The 26349-nt window shown below is 40.4% G+C and overlaps 4 protein-coding genes across 4 annotated transcripts in view; 2 read left to right on the top strand and 2 right to left on the bottom strand.

The window, feature by feature from the left end:
- pik3c2a (phosphatidylinositol-4-phosphate 3-kinase, catalytic subunit type 2 alpha) overlaps positions 1-6546 on the bottom strand; it is a 46604-nt gene extending 40058 nt beyond the window's left edge. The window contains exons 1-2 of the mRNA XM_069695436.1: positions 6461-6546; positions 1212-2463 (exon numbers count right to left, since the gene is read on the bottom strand). Of these exons, the coding sequence (XP_069551537.1) occupies positions 1212-2381 (1170 nt within the window). The 5' untranslated portion in view covers positions 2382-2463; positions 6461-6546. The remainder of the gene's footprint in view (positions 1-1211; positions 2464-6460) is intronic.
- A 1829-nt stretch (positions 6547-8375) lies between these two features.
- Positions 8376-15467, top strand: LOC138619156 (nucleobindin-2-like). Its single transcript, XM_069695435.1, has 13 exons — positions 8376-8520; positions 9128-9265; positions 9563-9670; positions 9760-9892; positions 10650-10753; positions 11677-11862; positions 12202-12292; positions 12582-12640; positions 12733-12825; positions 13274-13363; positions 13615-13785; positions 14239-14293; positions 14687-15467. Exons 2-13 carry the CDS (start codon positions 9128-9130, stop codon positions 14791-14793), a joined length of 1335 nt encoding a protein of 444 aa, XP_069551536.1. The 5' UTR covers positions 8376-8520; the 3' UTR covers positions 14794-15467.
- A 211-nt stretch (positions 15468-15678) lies between these two features.
- Positions 15679-20195, bottom strand: LOC138619155 (uncharacterized). Its single transcript, XM_069695434.1, has 7 exons — positions 19973-20195; positions 19768-19892; positions 19622-19688; positions 17472-17628; positions 16890-17032; positions 16395-16505; positions 15679-16265 (listed from the first exon to the last, which is right to left on the bottom strand). The coding sequence occupies exons 1-7, from the start codon at positions 20123-20125 to the stop codon at positions 16086-16088; spliced, it is 936 nt and encodes a 311-aa protein (XP_069551535.1). The 5' UTR covers positions 20126-20195; the 3' UTR covers positions 15679-16085.
- A 125-nt stretch (positions 20196-20320) lies between these two features.
- LOC138618983 (patatin-like phospholipase domain-containing protein 2) lies at positions 20321-26141 on the top strand. Its single transcript, XM_069695112.1, has 9 exons — positions 20321-20592; positions 21473-21705; positions 22527-22592; positions 23158-23367; positions 24273-24333; positions 24522-24722; positions 24890-25028; positions 25287-25394; positions 25756-26141. The coding sequence occupies exons 1-9, from the start codon at positions 20397-20399 to the stop codon at positions 26081-26083; spliced, it is 1542 nt and encodes a 513-aa protein (XP_069551213.1). The 5' UTR covers positions 20321-20396; the 3' UTR covers positions 26084-26141.
- The last annotated feature ends 208 nt before the right edge of the window (positions 26142-26349 follow it).

Raw genomic sequence — 26349 nt, 5'->3', positions numbered from 1 at the left:
ATCCAAGAATTCTTATAGCTTGCACTCTAGCTTAACATGTGCCTCACTTCCACCAACATCACAGAGTGGTAATACATGTTGATATCCAGACATATTGCCTCAAGACTCCCTGCTGACCAAGCATCCAAAAGGAGGTTTTCACTTGTGTCAGAATATCTGAAAAGCACTTCTGATGAAGCATGTCAAGAGCTTTCATTTCCAGGCAGGAGACGGACAACTTCTGGTTGATCTGATTCTCAGATACTGAGTCAAGTGGAGAAATATGATTACAAATTTACACTTGGTTGATGACTGTACTGCTCGACAATGAAACACTTGCACCTCAGCTCAGAGCTATCAGCCAAATGACAGATGGTTGTTCAGTTTTAGTGAAAAAAAAAACAAAAAAAACAACAGTATCCCATGCCACTTGCCCACAGCGCTGTCCCAAATGAATGCTTTAAATATTCATTTCAAGAAATTAGATCACTTCTGTCTAATGTGGCAAAATTAATCACAAAATGTGGTTGGGAGGAAATTGTGGGGTGAAACGTTGGGCATCAAACCACAAACACCTAATTGCAGGGGGCTGTGCTAGTAGATAAACAAGGAATATACATGCAGTTGGAAGCAAGATTTTGACGGGTGTTTTGGCTCAATGAGAAGTTTCACCATCATCTGCTCTGACTGAATTTTGCTCACACATACTTGCATTTTGAGAGCTGTGGTTTTATTTCCTGATTAGTTCTGCACACGATTGTGTTTATTCTGTTGACAGTGTAGGAGGCCGTATGTTGAAATGTCTGGTCTGAATAAAATGCATGATTGGGTATAATAAGTGACCAACACTGGCCAGGACAAAAGTACTTAGCCTATTGTTTCAATTTAACCGCTCTGTGAATAACTGATCACATTTAATTGACAGTGACCTGCCAATGTAGATAAACAAGCCCGTAACAGTCATCAGATCGTGAATCAAATATTGTTCAGTCCTGATCGTGGCTGGTGTCCTGCCCACTTCAAACCACTGAGAGCACTGATAAAGCAGCAGAAAAGTTTTGGATGTAAAATGACCAAGTCGTTCTTTCTTTAGCTGAAAGTTGCCTGCTCGTAGTAAATTTAGAAATGTTCCTGCGATGACAGACCGAAAAGAGTTCTTTAAAAAGGCCGCTAGAAACCTCAGGAGATCTTGGGAAATCTAAGGGTAAGAAAACTTTTCGCCATGTTCCTACCTGATTGTTTGGTTTGTGCTGTGAGGAGGTTCCTGGGATGTTGAGCGAGTGACTCCTGGTGACGGCTGCTCCCGTTGATGCTCTCCTGTGCTGCGACCGAACTGACGGTGAAACCTTCCCCTCCAGTGGGGGGCTGCTGCCACTGCTGCTGCTGTTCCCTTCAGTCTCAAGCACTGCATCCCAAGGATCCCCTGCAGCAACTCCTGATACTGTCCGTGCGGTACCTCCTGATTCCAGAGCGGCTTCCTCGTTCTCTGCTTTACGCTTTGTAAGTGGGTCCAGATCCAGCCAGTCAATGCGGCTGATGTGAGAAGATTCCACCACTGCTGGCTGTTGCGGCGGTGGGTTGGGTGCCAGAGAGGCCGTGCCCACTTGAGAGGAATCTAGGTCAGTGCTGGCCGATCTGCCGTTCTTCAAGTATTCTGAGGTGCTGGCAATCTTGTCAAAGAGTTTAGCCATCTCTGGGTCCACAGCTGGCTGTGGGAAGACCATGGCAGCAGCAGGCTGGATGGGAGTAAAAGCCATGAAAGATGGCTGCTGTGTCGGCAGGGCCATGAAGGGTGACATGGCTGGAGTGAAACCATTTTGAAATGTGCCTGGTTTGGGGAATGGAGCGGAGGGGAACATCGGGGCTGGCTGATGGGTGGGAGTGGACACACTGGAACTACATGGGGTGGACAGGACCGGTGTCCACTGGCTGCTCTGGAAAGGAGAGGAGCTGCAGGCATGGCTTCCAGGGTACGAGGCACTAAGGTTAAACCCCAGCAGAGGCGAGGGGCGGGACACTCTGCTGTTCACCCCAAAGTTTTCATCAAGTAGGAGCTTTTCGAGTTCCTCATTGGTCAGCTTGTCCACATCAATGTCCCTGAACTTGTCCTGCTCTGCCTGTTTCTTGGTCTCTGGGAAGACAATGAGGTCCTTGTCTGGTCTATTAGTAGAGGGTGAAGGTTGAGGAACAGTAGTGGTAGATTTAGATAGTTTTGGTTTTGAGGAAGACGAGGATGCTCCAGAGGAAGATAAGGATGGTGAAGCTGAAAAAGTGTGTCTCTTTTCCCTTTGCAATTTCGCTAAAGCCTCTTCTTCCATGCGAAGGGCTTCTTCTTTACCCACAACCCCCTTTGGCTGGGGGACATCCAGCTTGAACCCATTACCACTTGATATCTGGGCCATTCTGTCAAGTGGAGGGTGCCATGAGTCTGACAGCTTTTAAATCGGTGTGGCCCAAAGGGTGGCGGAACAAGGCTTTAAACACCTAAAAAAAAAAAGAGGAAAAACATTTTGGATAAATGACATCAAGAGGTGGTGAAACAGAGTCAAAGCATGGGAGAGGGAATCAGGGCTCAAACCACCAACCGTGTAATTACTGCTCAACCTAATCTACGTGCTGAGCCACAAGTGCCTGCATAGAAAAGACTTAGAAAGTCATGTTTCCCTGTGCTTTGTTATTTTAAGCACGTTTCGATTGCTCATTGATCAAATGCCATTTGTCACACAGGGAGAGCCAATAATTACTTGCGCTTGCGTTGGTGTCAAGAGCATCAATTAGGTCACACAACTGGCATGGGCTTCACTAGCAGCACGTCCATCACATTTAAATTGACATCAGCACTTTCACAGTGAGCTCTCCTCTATTAGTATACTTCCATGAAGGGCTTTCATGATCATGAATTTTAGTTGACAGGTAATTGTCATACAAATAATTGCAAAAAATTGTCTTTTCCTTTTCATTTAATGCCACTATTATAAGATTAACACAAGTCTTTTGCAATTAAATCCATGATTAATGTCGATAGATGGTCATTGAAATGTGGTTGGTTGAATAATAGAAGTTAAGCACCTCCAGATGAAAGAGTTGGAGGCGCTAATTCGCTACTCATGTCCAATTAAACCATAGCAGTAGAAAAATCTGATTTGAATAATTGTGAAAAATATTTCTGGTCAACTATGTAACAGTTGTAACAGGCCTAATTCTATGTTGTTGAACTTCAATATCACAAGTTAAACGTTGCAATTGTTTAACCAATCAGCCGGACTGACCGCATACCAAAAAAAGAACAAAAGACTGAATTAAACAATTGCACAAGTGGATTTAGCAAAAGAAGGAGTTGACATTTGACTCACCACACTTAACAACATGCAGTTAACTTACAAGTCTGTGTGCTACTGTGCAGGACAGCAACTAATCTATTTTCATTGTTGATTAATCTGCCAGTTATTTTCTCTATTAATCATTTTCTTCATGAAATAGAATAAATGTTTCCCACAGTTAGAAAAAAAACACTAAAAGTTGATGCCGACCAATAGGATATTCTATTCTCGATAATCCAAACTGTTCATGTTTAGCCTACAACAGCAGGAAGACACCAAGAGTATCCCACGTCTAAAACATGAGAAAAACATTGCTGCAAAGACTGTTTTGTGATCCTAAAATGACACAGCGCCTACTCAAAGCAACCATTCATGGAACGGTCACAGCCCCAGGGTTGAGTGAGTTCCTTCTCTCCCCAGGCGTCACCAGCCTCTCCTGAGCTTCCCCTCCCATTGTGGTGGAGAAGGCTGGCTGTGCTGGGGCTCGGGCTAGCCCAACACTATTGTGCAGCTGAGGAATTTGGCATGCTAAACAGCCCAACGGGTCCCTCTCTCTTCCTCGGGCTTTCTCTCACTCTGTTAGCATTATGTTAGCATCACGGCCCAAGATTGTCTTATCAGCTGTGCAACACCAAGCGACAATGTGGCTGCATTCATCAAGCATTTGACCAGGAGAGCTTAGTGCCAACTTTGCCCAGAAGAACACAGCTTGGGGAAACTAAATGGATAAATAAAAAAAGGTCATCTTCTTTTGGTAAATTATCTCACTGATGCAGAAATTCTATTTGCTGTGACAAAAGATCTGCATATTTCTGATTTTGCCCCCAGTAAGAAAGCATGCTCTGACAGATTGCAGCTTAAGATATAAATTAAAAGGTCAGAATCACCAAACTGCCAAATATCCGAGTTAGCACACTGCACACTAAGTAGTGGCTATTTCCTGATTCTGTATGAAAACACTGGGTTAATCGGAGAAACCATGTAATATAATTACTTTATCAACATTAGTCTTGGTTTTCTCAACCGGTTTCCACTGTATCAATGCAGATTAGGCAGATCAATCCAATTTAGCTCAAATTCTCAGAAGGCTGGAAAGAAAATACAATGGATCTTGTTAGTTCAACTAATTAGATTTAACAGGACTGAAGCTACATGAAAATAACCAAAATCTTGGCCTCATATACAATAGATCCTGAATCTAATAGGCCATATGCTTTAAAGTCTATATATATTGCAACAGATGTACAACAACAACAACAACAAAAACACCACTTATGGAGTAAATCCAACTAGATCCAAGACAAATACTGCAAACCCTGTTCCACTCGTCTGTGGCAAAAGATGGCAGATCCCCCGGCCTGTAAGACCCCATTTCAACATGTAAGCATGAAATGAGTGCCGTTGACGTATTCAGAAGAAAACAGCTAACCAGGCCACATGGCTCTTGTGAAAATTCTTGCTTGAATGAAAAGGTTTAAGGATACAAATGTTTAGATAAATGAGACTCCCAAAGTCTGCAGTGTTACCAGATTACTTGCGTGATGATTTCACAAAACCAAGAGCACGTTTTGTAACCTTTTGACATAAACTTCACTTCATTAAAGTGGGTTTATCTCAGTATTCCACATAGTTTATGGTCATATATTTAATCTTATTTTTGTATTATAGCAGTCATTCCATCAAATGTAAATTTTGTACGTATTTAAGCATAATTTTATGTATGTTTGGTATATTTTGAAACTTTTGAATCTCCTCTAGAGTTTAGGATATAGTTATAATGGTATGAACAGTGCTTGGTTGCACAGTGTAGAATGAATCTGCACTCATAATTTGAGTTCAGGCCTAATGACACTGGGAGAGAGTTTTGTTTTCAATAAGTGTGCAAAAGTGCAAATGTTAGCACTGCACTGTGCAGCTGATCAAAGTACAGCAACATCTTTAAAAAAAAAGGACAATAAGTAACCAGGTCTTATGGATTTGTAAGATATCTTTACTGGCTCTTAAGAAGAGTAAACACAATATAGCTTCTTTTTCTGTCCTGACTTGTCTATTAAAAGACTTACTTGGCCCACAAATGACCAAACAAGCTGCATCCATATGAAACTGTGGTTTACTCTGATAATGGCTAAATCCTAAATCTGCATCCACAAACTCATGCAAACCAGCAAAAACCACAAGTTTGTCCTGTCCTTTAAACTGTAAGACCTTTAATTGAACACAGAATTACATATTGACAGACACAAGCAGTGAAACATGTAATCAGTGGCCACAAGCAGTTCCTGTTCACTTTGTATTGTTGCTGTCTGTGTTTAAAGAGCTCAGAGCAGTATGTCATCTCCAGAGGACTCAGGGTCACTGTTCAGACTCCATCATGTTCTCCACCTTCCCGGGAATAACTTTGGGAATAACAACGTTTCATCCGATCCCAAGTGTCGTTCGTTAACTTCATCTCAGCACCGTGGTCACATACTGGGTTATCACGCAAACAGTTTCAGATATTAAACAGAAATCCATGGAAATGCGTTTGATTGGCTTCCGAAAACACATTACGTGCATCCAGCTCAGCCAGCTCGCCAAACCTATCGGCTGACGCTCACCTGACACCAAATGATGTGCTGCGTGTCGCCACGAACGTTTTGCCGTTTTCACGTTGTACGCGTCTTAAAATAGCAGCTATATTGTGTTTCCTGTTATGACGGTGGCTCTTGACAAATAATAACAGGATAAACTTGCAAACTAACCCGGCAAGCACCGTCAAATGTCACTTCTGGATACTTTTGATAGCGTGTTTTTTTTTTTTTTTTTTTTTTTTTTTGTGGAACTTTAACTTTGGGATTTGTTGGATGCTAAGTTAGTCGCTAAATCTGTAAACGCGATGCGCAAAACAGCTCGATGACAGAAACAGAAACAGAAACACGACTAAATCGAGGTAACCGATGCTGACTTACGCGAGTGCTCCGTACTTTTATAGGACATTGATTTAATCATTTCACAAAAGTACCCAAGGCGGCTGTTGTGGTCCTGCCAACGGACCGCAACGAGGGAGATATGCAGGTTTTCTCAAACGGTCGGATACGACGAGGCCGCCGCCGCTTGTTTCAGACCACGACAAGCTCAAACTTTTAGACGCGGACTGTGAAAAAAAAGGTTTGATTTCTCACCTTTCAGCGGTGCGGTGTTTGGAGCCATTTTTCCTGCAGCTGCATTTTTCCATCCACTTGCACGGAGGGGACGTCAGTTCCTGTTGAGGTGGTTGGTGGAGTTTTGGTTGGAGAGCGTTTCTGCTTCGGCTGGCTCCTTTTCCGATGATGACGGTTGAACGGGAAAGCAGCGCCACCGTGTGGTCTGAAGCAGCTTGTGTCGCAATACGTGGATTTATGTGATTTACGGAAAAGGATGTACGGTATTTATTTAGAAGCATTGCAACATCACAATAACACATTCAAATGCTGTTTATTCATCATCAGCGACAATACAAAACCAGCTTATCATATAACATAAACTGTTCAACACCAGCCTTAAATAACGTTGCACTGTATTTCATTTCATTTCATAGCACCTGACACTTTCCATTCATCCCAAGCTGTATTTATTTATTTTATTTTATTTTTGTGTACATAGTGTGTGTGTGTGTGTGTGTATTTATTCAGTGTTCTTATTTTTTCTAAAAAATATATTTTTACCTATCTTATTTCATTGTATACGTATTTGTAATTGTTTTCTTATTGTGTGCACATTGTGTTTCCATGCTGCTATGATGACTAAATTTCCCCAATGTGGGATTAACAAAGTCTAAAGTCTAAGTCTAAGTCTAACAAAGACCATTTGACTGCATGCCCACTTGATATTTTAAGTAGCCCACCTGTTGCTGAACTACTGTACTTTTAGTTGAGTTACATCTTGATCATGCTTAGCCTATTCATAGAAGGCTATTTAAAAAAAAATTATTTTAGTAATACTTTTGTTGTTGTCAAGATTTTGAAAAGTTATTTTTGCATTTAGAAGGGTTTGAGGTTTTAAATTCAAGGTTACAAAGCCCTAATTTAACACACATTTATCAAATTCCTGTTTTTGGTCACCATCACTGAAATGATTTATCTGAACTGACAAGTTTACAGAAATTTAACACATTTCTGACTGGAGCTCACTCTCACTTTTATGTGTCTAAACTAAAACAAATTATTAAAGAAGATCAATATCGCCAACAATATTAATGTACTGTGTGTAAACACAGCCCTATGTTTTATGTTATGGCAATTTTCATATAAATTTCATATACATTATTTTTACTATTTTTCTATGTTGTGGCAAAGCACTTGAAGTAGAATATTATAATGTGCATTTAGTTAAGTGCTGTAAACTAAAGTCTAGAACATTTTACTGAGCATTTCAATTTCATGCCACTTTATACTTTATACTCCACTTAGTGAAATGTTGTACTTTGTAATCCTTTACATACATTTAACAGTTACTGGTTACATTTCTAGTTAAGTAAGTAGGACAGTTTTACATTGCCTTGTTGGTACTATATCTTAAGTAATGGATCTGAACACTTCTTCCACGACTTGGTATATAAAATATGTACAAAATACGAACAACTTAGACTGTGAAAACATGCATAATATCAATAATATTTCGAATATACAGCATTTGATTGCTTTAGATGTTTATATTGGCCCTTCATGTAAAACTAGTTTAACTCCACTGGTTGATCAGGTGCAGGCTACAGTTTTTCCCAACGTCAAGGGGTTCAGATGGATCCAATTAAAATGCATTATGTGTACCACCTCAGGTCATTTAATCCACACTGACCATCGCCTATCAAATATATTATTATGTGTGATTCGGTTAAAAGCTGCGAAAGATGTGGCTCTTTCTTACGTTGAACACTGACTCCGCCCCCGTCGGTGGGGTTGCGTGAACGCCACGTACAGTTTGGCTCAACACACCTTCAACCACGGCTTGAGTTGGATACACTTTGACTGATAGATGCAGCGCCCAATCAACTCTCTACGCGACTGTTTTGTAAAGAAAATGTCCAATAAGAGCGGTCAGAGGCGGGGCGTTGCTATGGTGAACACAATCTTTTTCTTGTAGGTTGTGGCCATATGAGGCTCGTATTGGTGGGAGACAAATGACAGCTGTAAACAAGCTCCGGTGAAGCTGCTGGCACTTTCAGGTGAAGAATAAAAAGAGGAGCTCAGTCGGCGCCACTTTACAAGTAAGTGTTATTTTACGTAAACTGTCATTTACTCACGCAATTTACTACATATAATAAGGCTTGCTTTGTGGCTTCTCTGCATATACAGGATAATGAATTGGCTTCTCTCACTAAACAACCTGTTCTTTAATTGACTTGTGTGTGTGTGTGTGTGTGTGTGTGTGTGTGTGTGTGTGTGTGTGTGTGTGTGTGTGTGTGTCACTGAATGTGTGCTAAGAGCCCGCAACTTTCCAATTGAAAGACTCAGACAGAGGAAGTGTTTCAAAGTAAGCTTGCTGTGTCTTCATCCACCACACGTGTTGTGCACAGTCCTTTCCTTGTGGTAGAGTTGCGAGGCTAATTTCCATAACCTCATCCCCATATTGTCTCATGGTGATGTCGTGGCTTGTACCCCTTTTGAAATGCTTGAGAAATAAAGGGTGTTGTCTTTTATAAAGATAAAACACCTGCCCACACCATACAGACTCTAGACATTGGACTCTGTGATTAAAAAAAAACACACAAAAAAACAAGAGATGTACTGTCTTCATGTAACAACACAAAACTGCTCAATTTGAATTTGCACAATTGACTCCCATTTGTTCTTCTCTGTGTTTAATGTAACCAGATGATGAGGAGTAAAGCCTTCGCCCGGTGTGGGCTGGTTCTGCTGAGTTTGTGGCTGTGTATCCAGTCAGTGCCTATCAGCGTGGACAAGGCCAAAGAAAAGCCGAAAGAGGAGGAACTGGAGCCATCTCAGAGTGCTGTGAGTCACGACTCAAATACAGGGACACTACATTTGAATATGGCTCTTATAGCTAATTCCACTAAATACCTCAGAGTCATGGAAACTGTTTGTGCTTCCAGTGTCTCAGACAGGGCTGTTTTTCATGGGAAGTGCACCTGGGTAAAAGGTTGATGGAAAAACAAACAATAACAGTATCACTTAGATCAGATGTTGACATTCATTAGCAACAGTTAAATGACCATAAAGTTATCCATAATGCCCCTAATTATTGTTAGGCATTAACAAGTTAAATGTGGGCTTTGGTTTCTTTTTCAGGACACCGGGCTGCACTATGACCGCTACCTCAGAGAAGTCATTGAGTATCTTGAGAAAGACCCGCACTTCAGAGAAAAGCTGAAAAATGCCAATATGGATGACATCAAGGTGCATACTCACTAAACAGCATTGTATTTAGTGAGCTGTTTCTTGTTGCAAGAACTTGTATTTGAACTGTGTTGACTCTCTTGTTTCAGCTAGGCAAACTTTCCAAAGAGTTGGACTTTGTCCACCACAATTTTCGGACTAAGCTGGACGAGCTGAAGAGGGAGGAGATGAACCGGCTGCGGATGCTCATCAAAGCCAAACATGATATCCAGCAAGGGAATGGTGAGTACCAGGCGTATCTCACTGACGTGTCGCTGACTAACTTCTGCTTTTTGAAGTTGCACAAGTCAACAAGTTCTGTAATACAATTCAGCTATTAGGTCATCATCCAACTCCAGATGCGGCTCTCAGACACAGGAACAAGATATAATTATATATATATTATTATATATAATGAACAGAGACTTGTGCTCACCAGAGGGAACTGCTGAATGTGAGGTTACCTGAAGTGAATGAACAACACGTCAGTGTTAGCACAAGTGTAGTTAAATAACAGGACTACAGGTTGAAGTCTTAGTTTACCATCTTTTAAAAACAGAAATACATTTACACTTATTTTTTCCTCTTTAACTCTTTTCCAGGTTAAATTTGATATGAAGCTTGAATAGACAAAGTCTGTGCTTACCTCTGGTTGTGCTGAAAAATGCTGAACCACAAAATGTCTTTGTGAAATTCATAGGAAAGAGTAGCCCATGAGTTGATTTAATGAACGACACAATCACTCACTGCCGCTTTTTGGTGAGTGTTGTCTAAAATAAGTGAGAAGTGTGTTTTTATTTTTAGACTGAGACACTGCGGGCAAAAGAAAAAAAGGGTTTTTCATGCACTGGTCACATTTTAGATTTTGGGCTAATTTACTTAGATATTTGTACCGTATTCACCCGTAGTGTCTGCCTTAAAGTTCCTACAGCTGAACTTGACACTTGTTCCAACTGTGTCACAGTGACATGAAACTGTTCATTGTTCCTTTTCCTTGCAGGCTACACAGTAGACCACCAGGCTCTACTGAAACAGTTTGAGCACCTCAACCACATGAACCCAGACACTTTCGAGGTGGAGGACCTGGACCGCCTCATCAAAGCGGTACATACAGACAAACGCATGGCAGCCACTCACAGTCATTAGTGTACAAGTAATTGGGTCTGTTTATACTAACCATTTGCATTGTTTGTAGGTACTATACTGTTGTATTTCTATCCCATGTAATAATTTGGAGGCATTCACAGCTTTATGTCCTTTTGTTGGTTCCACAGTGGAGTTTACAGTCCAGCACATATACTGTACATCTGACAATATGTTTTGTAGTTGCTTTTTAAGTACTGTTAAGCTTTGTTTTGTTGTCATTCATTCACTATTAATGGCTTGAGACTGCTTGAGAATTGCAAACAAAAGTGATAAATGAGTGTTTGCTTTGTTTGTGAGACTGATTTGACACTTAATTATTAACTGTCATAACATTTGCATACACTGTCTATCAGGTGAGTGACCTCCCAGACTGTCAAATGAAGAATTACCTACAAATGTATACAAATATCAGCACCAAATAATAGTTTCAGATTCACAAATTCAGGTTCTGACTGAACTTTGGCATTTTAGGACAATCAAATATTTCTTTATATTATTCAAGAAAAGAAGGTAAAGATGTGACATCATAACTGAGAATGCATTTATACTTCAGCCCTAAAAAGGCAAACAGCTGGTATTAGAATCTGTATCGACACACAAAGACACAACTTTGGCAACAAATTGTTTGTTGAATTACAAAATAAACCCTGTGGTCTTCACTCTTTTTTTTTTTTTTTACTTCTGAAGCTATTCCTGCTGCTCACAGGCTCTTTAGGGCAGATCAGAGGTACCTCTGATCAGTTCTTTTAAGAACTGCCTGAGCTAAATACAAGAAGCAGTGCGTTCGTCCTCTGTGGGACAACTCCATCAGTTCCAGAAAAGTGCACAGATCTGTACAAGATGTGAAAAACCCCTTCTGAACGTTTTGTGTTTCTTTGTAGGCGACCAATGACCTGGAGGACTTTGACAAGGGCCGCCATGATGAGTTCAAGAAGTATGAGATTATGAAGGAGCATGAGAGGAGGGAACGTCTGAAGAACATGAACGAGGAGGAACGCAAGAAGGAAGAGCAGCACTACGAGGACATGAGGAAGAAGCACGCCGACCATCCTAAAATCAACCACCCTGTGAGTCTCCTGCTGTTATTCTGTCCATTAAAAATGCGGAGAGCAATTGTATCTCACGCGGTACAGAAGGATTTAGGATAATTCTGTTATTACTTACATTATTCTCAGTTATAAGGTGGAATCCTTTAGTTCTGCGCTGAATAACATTTAAAAAACACGACTGTTTTTTGTCTGAGCAAAACTAAAAACAGTCAATTAAGCCAATTCTATTTAGATGTGAATAGGAAGGGTACAACAAAATTAATCTTACAAAAAAAGATGCCAGCTGGCACTAAAATACAAGAATAAAGGAAAAGGAGAAATTTTGACATTGACCTATGTATGTGTATGTGTGTGCAGGGTAGTGAGGGCCAGCTGAAAGAGGTGTGGCAGGAGGCTGATGGTTTGGACCCAGACGACTTTGATCCTAAAACCTTCTTCAAAATGCACGGTAAGCAGGGGCCATAAACGTCTCTCAAGAGCCTAGAACGACTGTCGAATTCATACCTTTCCCCTGTAGTTTCTCTTTAAAATATGACCAGATCTGAACCAAGCATTGAATAGGGATTCTACAATCCAGGGACAAGAGTCAAAAAGAGTCAATTGTGGCCTATTGTGCTAAATAGTGGTCAAATGCTTTAATCAGTACCATATAACTCAGCACATTCGTCTTATATGCCAGTGGGGAAACTCCAGATGGATGAAATGTGTTGATTCCAGTCACTTGTTCTGTGTTGCAGACAGCAACGGAGACGGCTTCTTTGATGAGAATGAGCTTGAAGCTCTCTTCACTAAAGAGGTATTTATCTTTATGCTTCTGCATGTTTGTGGATAATCTAATATAAATTAAGTGGGGAAGACTTTGAGGTAAAAATGTGATGTTTCTTTAAGCTTGAGAAGGTGTACAACTCTGAAAATGAAGAAGACGACATGGTGGAAATGGAGGAAGAGAGACTGCGAATGAGAGAACACGTTATGAATGAGGTGAGCCACCACAATAACAGAAATGGAGGCTCTTTCATGTTTATTCGTAATACACTAATGTGATCAGGCCCTGCAAATTATACAGGTGTCCCTTAAATGCAGTCAGTTAAATGATTCTTGACCTTAAAAAAGACTTTTAATTTGAGCACCCAACAACCCCAATCAGTCAGCACAAGATTACAATGTAACATGCATAACCTAAGCAGTAATGTGTTAGATATTGTGAGAATGGAAGTTATAGACACAGTATATGATAAAAGTATGTGACAGATTGTACCCAGACTTGTGTTGAGTTTTTCAGTCAGGCTAGATGGGGAAAAACCGGATTTCACAAAGAGTAAACAGCCAGTCAGTGCTTTCGCAGTGTTGAAAGGTCAAGGCTTTCTATTGGGCCAATGATTAATCTGGACAGATGCTGATTAAAGCTGCTTCCTGTGTGGATGCTCAGGTGGACACCAACAAAGACAGACTTGTATCACTGAGCGAGTTCATAGCAGCCACTAAGAAGGAAGAGTTCTACGAGAAAGACGAGTGGGAGGTAAGAGCTAGAAATGTTAGAAATGTTAGGCTAGGGTTGTGTTTACTAAGATTCAGTTAAACCTGCTGCCATTTTTTTGTGTACATATTTTATGGATATTTAATTCAATTCATCATCAATTAGCAATATATCTGGGTAAACATTCCAAAATAAGTTATTCACAACTCAACAAAATTGGATAGCATTTCTTATATCTTGGCATCAGAAATGTACCATATTATTTACGACTTCCCACACACCGCCCTCCACAGACTTTAGATCAGAAACCCATTTACAGTGAGGAGGAGCTGAGAGAGTACCAACAGCAACTGGCCAACGAGGAGAACAACATCAACAAGAAGTCAGACGAGTTGCAGAAACAGAGGGAGGAGCTGGAGAGAAAACAGGAAGAACTTAGTTCTCAGAAGTTGGGGCTAAAGCAGGTAAAATACATTGTACAATAAGGAATTCGATTTTTTTTTTTTTCCACAATTGCCTGCAGTGTTGTAGGTAAAGAAAACCATACCATAATCCATATTTTAAATGATTTTTGATCATTTATGATTGATGAAATGCAATATTAGTTGATGTGTGAAATATTTACCTCGTTACAGCTATGCTGAGCTGCACCGAAATGCTATTTTATTGTGTTCGCTCTGCACATACAGTACCACTTACTAATGCCAAGTCTGCCACGAACCCGAGGGTTAAAACAGATGAAGCTGTTTTTATCATGGCTTGGTTTTAAAGGTTTTAAAGGCATGTCAGCCAGTAATATCAGAAACATGTCTAGTTATAATACAGTTGTGGTCTTAGAAGATATTTACATTAATAAACTGAGCAGAGTTTCCCAGTTTTGTGAAGCTCTCATTTTCTGTCCTTCTTTCGCTGCTCAGGCAATGGAAGAAATGGAAAAGATCAAAGCTCAAAACTCAAAAGCTGGAGCAAAACGTAAGTATGACATTGCAGTGATTGTTGTCTAATATCGAATCAACCAAGGAGGGTTAAATCCTTTAACCTCTCGGCTAAAGGGCTGAGTCATTTAGTGTTGTACTTCCACAATGTTGGGGAGACTCACAAGACGAATGTAAAGAACATTTGTGTAAAAAAAAAAAAACACACAAAAAAACAGCACAGTTCTTACTTTTAGTCCCTAGCAGCATCTAATTAAAGTTTTCAAATGCTGGAAACAAGGTTTTAAAATTTCTTTAATTTTTATACCCCTATAAGTATCCAAAAAAGACATTAGCTGCAAATGGGGAGGATACAAGTATCCTTATTATCTGCATTATAACCATTTAAATACAACACATCAACTTGGGCACATATGACTTTCTGTTGCAGAGCCAGGAGCTCTTGTAGCTGAAGGTGAAGCAGTCGTACCAGGAAACAGCCAACCACTGCCCCCTGGTCACCAGCAGCAGGATGTACCAGTGCCAGTACTCTCTTAGCAGCCCTAACCTCTCTGTGATATATGATTGAGCGTCTGTGTGTGATTGTATTTTCCAAATTTATGTTATCGTTTAGTATTTTCAAAACACCTCTGGCCTAAACATGAAGAGCACATAAGTAAATCGTATTTTAGGCTGCCGATTTAGTTCCAGTACCAATGAGGCCCTTCCCCTTCCCGGCCAAATCGGCTGAATGAGCCAGACTTGAAATGTGGCGCTGGTCCAGTTTTCTACGCGAACAATTGATCCTTTTGTGTTTGTCATTTTGATCTTTTTTTGACAACAAGGACTCTGTTCTCCATGGGAAGTTCTTTGGGGTGAAATGGGGTGGGTGATTGGGCTGATAACTGAATGTTTTGTTTTGTGCACACTGTAGTTTATTGTCACTGCTGCTGTCTCCTTACAGTAAATACTTTGATAATGTATTTATTTTTATGGTAAAAAGAGACAATTATGTCAGAAAAATGTATGTCAGAAAAGTAACTAGAGATGAAATGGTCCTATTTACGTAAAGAGGTTTTATACAAAAAATACCCATCCCTTAAATATCAGAAGTGTTTTGTAGCTGTTGTGTCCTATAGACCAGATGATTATTGAACAGAATTAAAGGATGACGTTTTTTTCTTTATAACTGCATTGGTGTTAAGAGTGTATGAATTTTAAAGTGGTTGTTTGTGTACGTTTGTGTGTCTGTGAATTTGTGTTGTTTATCGTCATAGTTTCTTTTATTTAATTTCTAGACCTTCTGTTAATAAGCAGGCAGCAGGTTCAGTTCTGTCTTGTCTCTGTCATCTTAGATGGAAACCCTGAATTAGACTTAACAAAGAAGTACATGGTTAAAAACAGACTTTTCATTCATATTAATCAGACAGATAAGAGATGGCATATGGACACAACGATATTTAATCCTTTGAGAAGTGCAGTTACAATAAACTGTTTGATTTTGTTATTTTGTTTATGTCCTTTAAAAAAAAAAAAAAAAAAAATTAAATCTGCCCAATCCTGTGTAAAGAATTAATGAAAATGTTGTACACGGTTTGAATGTTGACAATAAAGTGAACAAGCTTGCAAGTTTCAACACCGTGTCTCGTATTTTTAAAACACACAACGACCCATTGATTATCTTTAAAAAAAAAACTTTCGCATTTAAATCATAAAACATGTAACAACGCTGTGGGATCTAAAGTAACATTCATAAATTTGAAAAGGTATCTCCTACAACGTAAGAAACACTGACATGTTCTCTGTATATAAAATGACAAGTGTGTGTGAACAAACTGATGAGTGTAAGTTCAGTTTTGTCTGTAGGTTTTGTTCAAGCACTTAACGAGGTAGTCCCCTGCTTTAACCGGTGGGTATTTGTTGGATCCGTCGCAGCAGGTGATCAAAGCTTCATCATCAGGCTGGACAAAGAAGGCCAGAGACTGACGTGTGCTGAAATTTCCAACAGGGGGCAGCAAAACCCTGTGGCGCTGAGAAACTGAACAAAATTCCACACCATCATCCCTTTATGTTTTTAAACTCACGTAAAAGTGAAAATATTCAGATTGCTTAACCTCATACTAACTCTGCAATATTTTTCAAATAGAGTAAAAGCTCACCACGGAGACAAACTGATCACTAGTCCAGCGCTGCATCAGGTCAGCGATGTTGATGAGGATGGCTCCGGGGATGCTGGGAACGCAGATGAATTCACCGGACCGTGTGCAGACCTGAAGGTCGACAGGTGAAGTCCAGGTGTATTAGATAACTGACAGTTTGTTTGACAGTTTGACACGCTGTGTTAAAATCCCACATTGTGTTCAATGATTAAACGAAACAAATGGCTGACTGATGAATTAATCAGATGTGACAAAGGTTGTTTGCAGTGATCCTCAGGCTGCAGTAAGTAGGTCAGAGCAATATACAAAGTGACTGTTTGAGGCACACAAAAAAAAGTCAAGCCTAAGAAAGAGCTGGGGATAAAACTAATTACAAAAGAGAAATACAATTTGAGTGAGTTGATAAATTATTTCCAAAATTCAAGTTTTTATTGAGTTATCAAATATCTATTATACTTATGTGTAGAAAACAGGAAGTTGCGTATGAGGTTTTACCTGCAGACCTTCAGAGCTCTGGAACAACAGAGTGATGCTGCCGTAGTCTGAATGCTCGCCACAGCGCAGCTGACCTTCCTTTGCTTTCTCACTGTTCACTGGTGGGTAGTAGAGAGTCCGCAGCGTTGTGCCGTTCTCATCAGCTGCAGGAGACACAGCAGCATTGTCACAATTTACTTTGTATGTTTACCTGTGTACAAAAGTTTGTGTGAGGCTCATGATGTAGGCCTCGTCCTATTCTGAGGGTATTTTGGCTGTGGTTGTAAAATGGGCACTGAAGGGCTTGTGTGCTCTGAGGTTTTACTTTACAGAGGTGTTCCCCTGGTAAATGGAAAATATTCATTTCGGTCTCCCGTGGTGGTCAGGATTTTTTTTTAATTATTAGTTTTTTTGAAATAATGCTTTTATTTTTACTATTTCTTAATTTGTACAATTATATCTTGTCAATTTGCAGTGTAAAGGAATCTTTCAAAAAAAAAAAAAAAGTCCAAACTGCTGATGTAGAGCTATGGACTGTCTTACATGACATGCAAACCTGATGTTATACCACTGCATTAAGAGCAGGGAATGTGCTGATCATACTTCCTATTAAACGGTGAACACTCAGGAACACCTCCTGGTCCAGACCAAGACTGTGGGCCATCACCCTCAGCACCCGCAGACTCAGGTCTTTACAGCGCTGGAAGAAAGACGTCTGGATCTCCTGGAAACTCGTTGCAGCACCTGATGACGGCCATTTCTACAGCAGAACAGAACAGCATTAGAACATGAATAATGGCAATACTGCCACTCATGTGTTTTTCAGACAAAACGGATGTTATTGTACTTGGTCCTAAACACCTCAGAAACTCTTTCCTAATCACTTAGTTACTCTGGATGATGTTGTCTTGGCCTCCAGCAAAACTGTGAGGAACCTTGGAGTCATATTTGATGAGGATTTATCCTTTAGACATCATATAAAGCAAATCTCCAGAACTGCCTTCTTTCATCTACGTAATATTAATAAAATCAGGAAAATTCTTCCTCAGCGTGATGCAGAAAAAAAACTCATTCATGCGTTTGTTACTTCTAGGCTAGATTATTGTAATTCCTTGTTGTTAGGATGTTCAAATTACTCTTTAAAAACCCTGCAGCTGATCCAAAATGCTGCAGCAAGAGTACTGACGGGATTTAGCAAGAGAGATCATATTTCTCCAGTTTTATCTTCTCTTCACTGGCTTCCTGTGAAATCAAGAATAGAATTTAAAATTCTCTTGATGACTTACAAAGCTCTACATGACCAGGCTCCATCATATCTTAGAGATCTTATAGAACCATATAATCCCAGCAGAGCACTTCTCTCTCAGTATGCTGGTCTACTTGTGGTTCCTAGAGTTTACAGAAGTAGAATGGGAGGCGGAGCTTCAGTTTTCAGGCTCCTCCCCTGTGGAACCAACCAGCTCCCAGTTTGTGTTGGAGGGGCAGAAACCCTCTCTAGCTTTAAGATTAGACTCAAAACGTTCCTTTTTGATGAAGCCTATAGTTAGGGCTGGCTCAGGTAGACCTGAACCAACTCTTAGTTATGCTGTTATAGGCCGAGGCTGCTGGAGGACCTCGTTACATGCTGAGCTTCTTTTCTTTCCTCCTCCTCTTTAACTGACTCATACCTCACCATCTTCTTCTCTCCCATAGTTTCTTCTTCTTATCTGTTGTCTCCATTCAGTTCCTTCGCTCGCGTAGTTTCTGTTCTTTCTTTTGCAGATGTCCCGTCATGGAGCTGCATGTCTCTGCCCTGCGCTTGTCGTCTCCACCAACAGTTCTTCTCTTGTATCTCTACGCTGTCCTTTTCTCTCTCTGCTCTCCTCTCACCCCAACCGGTCGAGGCAGATGGCTCCGCCCACCTCTGAGCCTGGTTCTGTCAGAGGTGTCTTCCTGTTAAGAGGGAGTTTTTCTTTCCCTCTGTTGGAGGTTTTTCTCCTTTAAAGAGGAGGTTTTTTTTCCCTCCTAGCTTATGTGGGAATTGTTGAATTGTTGGGTTTCTCTGTATAATATTGTAAAGTCTTGCTGTAAGGACTTTAATGTGCTAAGTGCCATGAAATAACCTGTGTTGTGATTTGGTGCGATATGAATAAAATTGAATTGAATTGAATGTGTTTAAACAAAATCTCACATTATATCTGCCAGTAGTCATTCATAACATCAACACTTCAAACATTTCTGTAAAATTGGTTCAAAAGATTTGAAACCAAGATAAACTTGCTCACCTCTCTGATTGACAGTTTCTGGACATACACATTATGTAGCCTACCGATATCAGTGATAATCTTATATTTGCCAATATAATATATTGTTTTTCCCACCAAACAGGTTTTTCAGTGAATGGTCTGTACTTATATAGCACTTTATCACCTTTTGGTCTCAAAGTGCTTTAACATGGTTTTCCCATTCATGAGACAGATCACCATGCAGGGTGCTGCTATCAGGAGCACATTCACACACTGATGCTATCGGGAGCAACTTAGGGTTCAGTGTCTTGCTCAAGGACACTTAGGCAGGTGGACAGGAGAAGCTGGGGATTGAACCACCAACCTTCTGATTAGTGCGCAACCCACTGTACCGTCTGAGCCACAGCCTCCCCAGTGACGTAATAGCTCCTGAAATACTTGTCCTTTAACCTCAAAACTGATCAAATAAAGTTGGACCTATCTGGACTTTGTTATGTGACTGAAAAATCCCGAGGTAAAAATCCTTACTATGTCAGTGTGAAGTGAAGCAATGTTAAACGCCTCCTTTAGGTCTCCAGGTCGATTTGGATCCAACCTGAAAAGCAATCATCTGAAATGTTAAATCATTCAAACCGAGCAGATAAAAAGTAAAGTGTTCATTTTCTGACTGCGACCTCTCAGTCTCCAGTGACACCCAGCCGTGGTTGGGGCTGTTGGTGTAGTTGTTCCTGCTGAAGGGCCGTTTCAGCTCATCTGGCTGCAGGAAGAATTTCTTGGATATGTCCATAACACGGCGCACCTATCCAAACACACCAGGGGGGGGAAACTTTAAGCACTTCCAACAAACTGTATCCAAACTTGACTCGGTCTGACTCTCACCTCCTCCTCGGTGATCCCCGTGTTCCGTAGAAAAACAAACCCTACTTGAGTAAAGGCAGATTTCAGCTCTATGCTCAAGTCGTGGATCTGATCGTGAGTGGCATCTTCCTTAGTCAGGCTGAAGGCGCCGAAGTCCACCTCTGGGATGCTCATTTTAACAACAGAAGGTATCTAAATGCAGAGTTGCACGGAAGTTTTAGACAGCGACGATCCGTGGCCATTTTCTGACTGCAAACTGTCAGTCATGTGACACGTTCCAGCCAATAGCAAAGGAGCTCTAAATGAACCAATATTGCACAACAGTGGGCTATCTTTTCACCTTTGGATGGTGATTGCAGGTGTGTTTTTAAGGTGGCATATAGGTTGGCAATGACTTTAATTTCACATTTCAGCAAATTTACATTCTTGTTGGTGTGAGTTCACCATGGGAAAGATGTTTGATTTGAAGAAAGAGTGGAGCATCTCCTTTGCGGGATGCGGTTTTATGGGGATTTATTATGTTGGTGTCACCAGCTGCATCCTTGAACGGTTCCCTCGCTTCATACAAGACGCCTGTAAGATCTATGGAGCTTCTGCAGGTGCTTTGATGGCTGCTATTCTTACCTTAGGAATCCCCGTAGGTGAGTTGTTGGCCTCTTCTCCACTAATCAAACCTAGATTGAAAAATGTGTCATTTTAAAACTACATTAGTAATGAGCAAACACATAGTTAGATTGAACAATAATGAAAATATAACTAAAATCTTTACATTTGGATATAGAATTTTGCATTGATCCAAAATATCAAGCTGTTGACGCTTCAAACATGATAATCTTATAGAATATGTCGCAATACTGTAGATTAAACTACCCAACACTATATAAAGGAGTTACACTCAGCTGAAATAAGTACAAAAGTAAAATGCTAATTAATGCAACAGAAATATTCATCCTAAAACATCACATACACTTTTACAACACTGACAGGAGCATTTACTGCATAGTGTGTACTTTTACTTTTAATTCTAAGTATATTTTGCTCATAATACTTGGATACCTTTACTTAAGTAACGGACTGTACCTGTAGTACTTTTCACAGTGCAGTATTCGTGTTTTTACTGAAGTACAGGATCTGAATAAGTCTTCCACCTCTGTTTTTTGTTGATAATAAAGAACACAAGGTAATGTAGTTTAGCCAGGTGAGCTTTAGACACACCTTGGCATCAAAAACAAACACAGGCATCACTAAGTTGAACTATTTTAATGTAATATATCTAACTTATTTCCTTAGTAGACACAAGGACTTCTGTTTTAAGCGCTCTAATCATAACTTATGTCAATTTTCTCAAAGTCCATATGCAGTGTTTGGGAACAGACATTTCTGGAATTAAATGGATCTGTAACATAGTTTTACTTGCAAAAAGCATGTGCTTGCTTTTTACTACAGGTGTCCTGTAATTGTAGTAGTTCAGTACTTTTACCATGTATGTACAGTATTTAATTACAGTGCTCCTCAATGCAGACAAATGCTGTGCTGATTTGATGTTCATGGCCAAAGAGGCCAGGAGGCGCAAACTGGGGCCGCTGCACCCAGCTTACAACCTGCTGCAGATAGTACAGGACTCTCTGCTGGGGAGCCTTCCAGAAGACGCCCATGTTCGAGCCTCTGGGAAACTCTGCGTGTCCCTGACCAAAGTGTCTAATGGGAAGAACTTACTAGTGTCAGAGTTTAACAGCAGAGAAGAGCTCATTGAGGTAAATTTTACAGTTTGGGAGTTGAGCAAGCACCTCTGATAAAGCAATTGATAAAGTCATCATTGTGTTTCTGATGGGAAAAAAAGATTTGTCTCTTCCTCTTGTTTGCATTGTGGCTTTGGAAAGTCTCTTGTCAAGCAGGCTCCGAAAAGTCTCTTCTGTTTTCTCTCTTATTTGGAAGTGATTCCTTTTGTTTTACTTTCTGCATCTAATTGACGACTCCCCTGTGTCCTTATCTCGTGACCTACAACCAACTCAGTATTACCATACGAAAGCAGATGCAAAGGAATTGGGGGTGACTGTCAACTGTTTGTCACACTGTATAAAAGCTGCCTTACGGAGGAGATCTGAAAGCATTGCTGGACACCTTTCTTTGAGGGTGGCATGTATTTGCTCCTTCTTACAAGAATAAATGTCCGATATGTTTGATTTTGAACCACGCCTCTGAGTAATTTTTCTAACAGTTTCTACTCTTATCTATGAAGATTACTCCTCCAGTTCTGGTCAACAAGGAGACTCAGTTTCTCAAGAAATTTCTCCCATGTCTTCCCTCATTTCCTAAAATTTCTATGAAGATAAGAGTAGTAAAAGCTGACTACAAAGATACCGAAATTTTAGGAAATGAGGGAAGACGTGGGAAAAATTTCTTGAGAAACTGAGTCTCCTTGTTGACCAGAACTGGAGGAGTAATTCCTCTTTTCTGCCGAGGGTGTGTGAGAAGTTAAATAAAATTAAAGAAAAAAAAATGTCTCTTTAAAAAAACATTACTCTATGCGACTGTGTTTCTGCTGCAAATATGGAGTAATATCTGCCTGTTTCAGGCCCTTCTGTGCAGCTGCTTTGTCCCTATCTACTGTGGTATTATTCCACCCACCTACCGCGGAGTGGTAAGTGGGTCAATTAATTTATTATTAAATGTTTTTATTACAATCCAGGCACCCATTGGTTATCAGTCTGATGACGATGTGGCCTCGGGACAGCGGCCAATATTTCAAGGCTTTCACTGAAGCCATTGGATATCTGGATTACATATATTCAGCTCAAGACTTCCTTTCCTCCTGTGATATATTGCATTTATTTACTGTAATCAACACATTGCAACTTTTAATTCCACTGAGTGACCAAAAAAATAGACACCAATGCATTTTGATGTAATAAATTACACAAGCCCTTCAAATAGTTCTTACATTGAAGAAAATACAGCTTTAAAGTTCAGTCAACAGCTCAGCTTAACACTGGGATAAGATCTTATCTAGGTTTGTAAAGCCAGAATGTGATTTTTATATGTTTAACAGATATCTAGGAGACTTTATATACCCTGCAAATTATTAAGCTTCATGAGAAATGGTGCACAAGAACAGTGTCCATTAATCTGAGTATCTAAGAACATACAGTACATACACTAATGGCCCTAAGTTTTACCAACAATCAAAACTGTCTCTTTCCACTCAGCACTATGTGGACGGTGCTGTCAGTGACAACCTGCCTCGCTGTAACCTGAAAAAGACAGTCACGATTTCTGCATACGCCGGTGAGAGTGACATCTGTCCCCGAGCCAGCACACTGAACTTCCACGAGGTGCGCTTCAACAACGTCAGCATCCAGGTCAACTCCGAGAACATGTACAGAGTGACGAGCACCTTCTTCCCCCCACAGCCTGAGGTGAGGTAAAGACGGCTCTTGGTTCAGACTGCGAGATACAGCAGTGAGACAACTGTTTTATTAGCTTTTGGTCTTGTCAGGACAACCTTTCAGACTTTTCAGTTGCAAAGTAACTCTCTCAAGAGTTCAGTGGTTCAGTGGTGAACAAGTAAGATTGTGTCATGCAACTATTTTGTTTTTGTGTGGGACATTTCTGAGAATAGACCAGGTGTGGCGGTTCAAGCAGATGTTTGGGAGGGCTGAAAAAAAGACTTTAAAGTTGTAAGGAAAAAAAAATCAGCTCAATATTACACCAAAGCATGTGATGCACACATCAGTCCACTAGAGGGGTACCATGTCAGTGTGATGTTTTGCCTTTCCTCTGCATGAAAAGTGTATGAATGTCAAAGGATGTGATGGAGGTCATTTGATGAAGTACAAAAGTTCAGTGGTTGGATAAATCAAACCCAAGACTTTCACCCAGAAGAATGTGGTTTGAGTCCACAAGAAAACAACTTGCATATCTTTTCCTAACCCTAACCAAAGTAGTTTTGTTTTCTTTAACCTAACTATATGGTTTTTCACACCTCGGCAAGGTGAAACATGACAATTTGCAAAACTGCCACGTATCATCATATGGAGGCCACTGATTCAGTTTTCTTCTCTTTCCCAAAGGAGATGAAAACATGTTTTCTCAAGTTTTGTTGCTAAAGTCCTGTTTGAACCAGAGTTTGGCTGGGATGTGTTCTGGTTTTTAATCATTTTGTTTCTGCCCCCTGCTGGTGAAAAAGTGGTTACTACAGCCTTAGTACATGCAGCATACAAACATGTTTTTACTGATACCAATTGACAGTGAACTCCTGTAATATTATTTAGATTGAGTAGACCTGGTTTGGAATCTCATTAACTACTCTTGGATTTTACAGGCGATGGCTCAAATCTGCCACAACGGCTACATGGATGCTCTCCACTTCCTGCAAGAGAACAGTGAGGACATTTTGTCATATCTATACAACATTCATGTAAATAGAAGGTGGATATCCTGCAAGAGCACCTAATAAATTGAAAAGCCTTCCATAGAAGCTGCAAGAAAAACATAGTGACCGCTGTCAAATGTTGTGAGTACTCCGGCGCTCCTTATTTCTTATCATGTCGATTCTAATGACCCATCACAGATCTGATAAGCACAGGCTGCCCTCTGAGGAGTCTGGAGACAGATACGTCCAAACCTGTGTGTTGTGAGGTGCTGAAGGAGCCAGCCGAAGATGAAGAGTCCAATGACGACACACAGCAGAGTGGATCGAAACCGCCTCAGGACGATCACAGGTGGTTGAATCCAAAGTTCACAGAGAACCTCCCAGTTAACATTCAACGGGGTGAGGACAGTCACGGGAGGGCAGCCTGATATTTTTGCAATCAGCATGAAAATTGTCTTTGTTCAAGAAGAAAAATACTAGTGTGTTGGACTGTCATTTAGACCAAACAAACAATAATATACCACTAAGCCGGTACATTAGATTAAACTCATTTTTATTTGTTTCAGTGTTGTGTGAGGCCTGTAGAGAGACACATACTGTTGGTGGTCTGTTGTCTCACATGACTTACCTGCCGAAGAAAGTGTCTTCTTACCTGCAAAACCATTATACTCTGCCTGTTGTGTCAGTCTGCTCTCTAGCCCAGAGGTATCTGCTTTTATTCACTGTCTTACAACATCCACCACATTTAAATTATGACTTTGAGCTACTGCCCCCCTTGTGATCATCAAATCAAACAGTGTCTTTGAAATCTTGATGCTAAAAATGGAGGGTAAAGGTATTTTTTTGGCTACCTTAATTACATTAGACATAATGTAAATTTTATTTACATAAAATATCTGAATCCTTTTTCTATCACTGCTATCTGTACCAATTTGACTACAAGACTTTGATTTTTCCCATCAGACTGGTGGACTGGATCCCAGATGTTACGCGGGACATGAGCTGGGTCTTTGGCATGGTTGGAGACTTTTACAAGCAAGCTCTGACGGACAAGGTGGAGGACAGTGAAAGGTAATCAATGTAATGAATCGGTCCTTTTTCCAACTGTTCAAAAATGAGGAGGTTGGACTGAGGTACCTCTGGTTTAGACATGCAATATCAAAGTACAGATGAGTAAAATTAGGTCATTAGTCTAAGGGATATCCTGTTCTGAACCGGAGAGTTGAGCAAATGGAAATTTTAACCTGCTGGTAGCACTTGATTACAGAAGAAAACTTAATGATTTCACCATCAGCACAAGATGTTGCAACAATCAAGTTGTCAAGAATTTCTCTCTGGACTTAGACTGTCTCATCCACATGTTGATATTGCCTTTTTTAAAGCCCAAAAAAAAAAAATCGAATCATAATTATCAAAACTTTGCTTTTTCCAGTGACACACCTCTGCGCAGATGTGCAAGTATGCCATCAGGCCTGAACATTTGGAATCAGACAGAAGAAGACACAAACGCTCTCCCAATGAGCCCAGAAGCCACTCCCACCTCCAGCCGCACCTTCACCTGGAACACCCACAGTGTGTCCTACCACATGCCCCTGACTCCACCCTCTACACCCACTGTCAGCGCCAGCTCTGGGTTTGATGAAGCCACTGAGAAGTCCCCTCCAGGTGCAGGTAGAGGCTGGGGTTTGGGCAGAGCTATGGGGTGGCTCCGAAATGTTGCATCCGAGCAAACTTTAAACGTCAAGAAAACGGATGATTGACTGTCCCTTTCTGCATTTAAATAAATCGATTCAATGTTGCACTAAAAAAAAAAAAATCCAAAAGTGAAAATGTTGAATAAATAATTGTAAAAATCTTGTGGTGTTCTGTTGTCAGTATTGAAAAAAATATTAGGTACAGTTAGAATCTTTATTTAATAAACCAGATTTTTTTTTTCCATTCCCCTTTTTTTCGTTTGTCATATTTAGTCATAATTAACACCTCAGTCTTCCTTTTCCCTCCATTCTTCAAAACATTTTAGCATCTT

This window comes from Brachyistius frenatus, unplaced genomic scaffold, assembly GCF_029030835.1.
Source record: "Brachyistius frenatus isolate BFR_SWC_R1_liver_20210118 unplaced genomic scaffold, ASM2903083v1 Contig_19, whole genome shotgun sequence".
Lineage (NCBI taxonomy): Eukaryota > Metazoa > Chordata > Actinopteri > Embiotocidae > Brachyistius > Brachyistius frenatus.
Note: the sequence above shows the minus strand (reverse complement) of the source record. Positions and strands in the feature narration are given on the sequence as shown.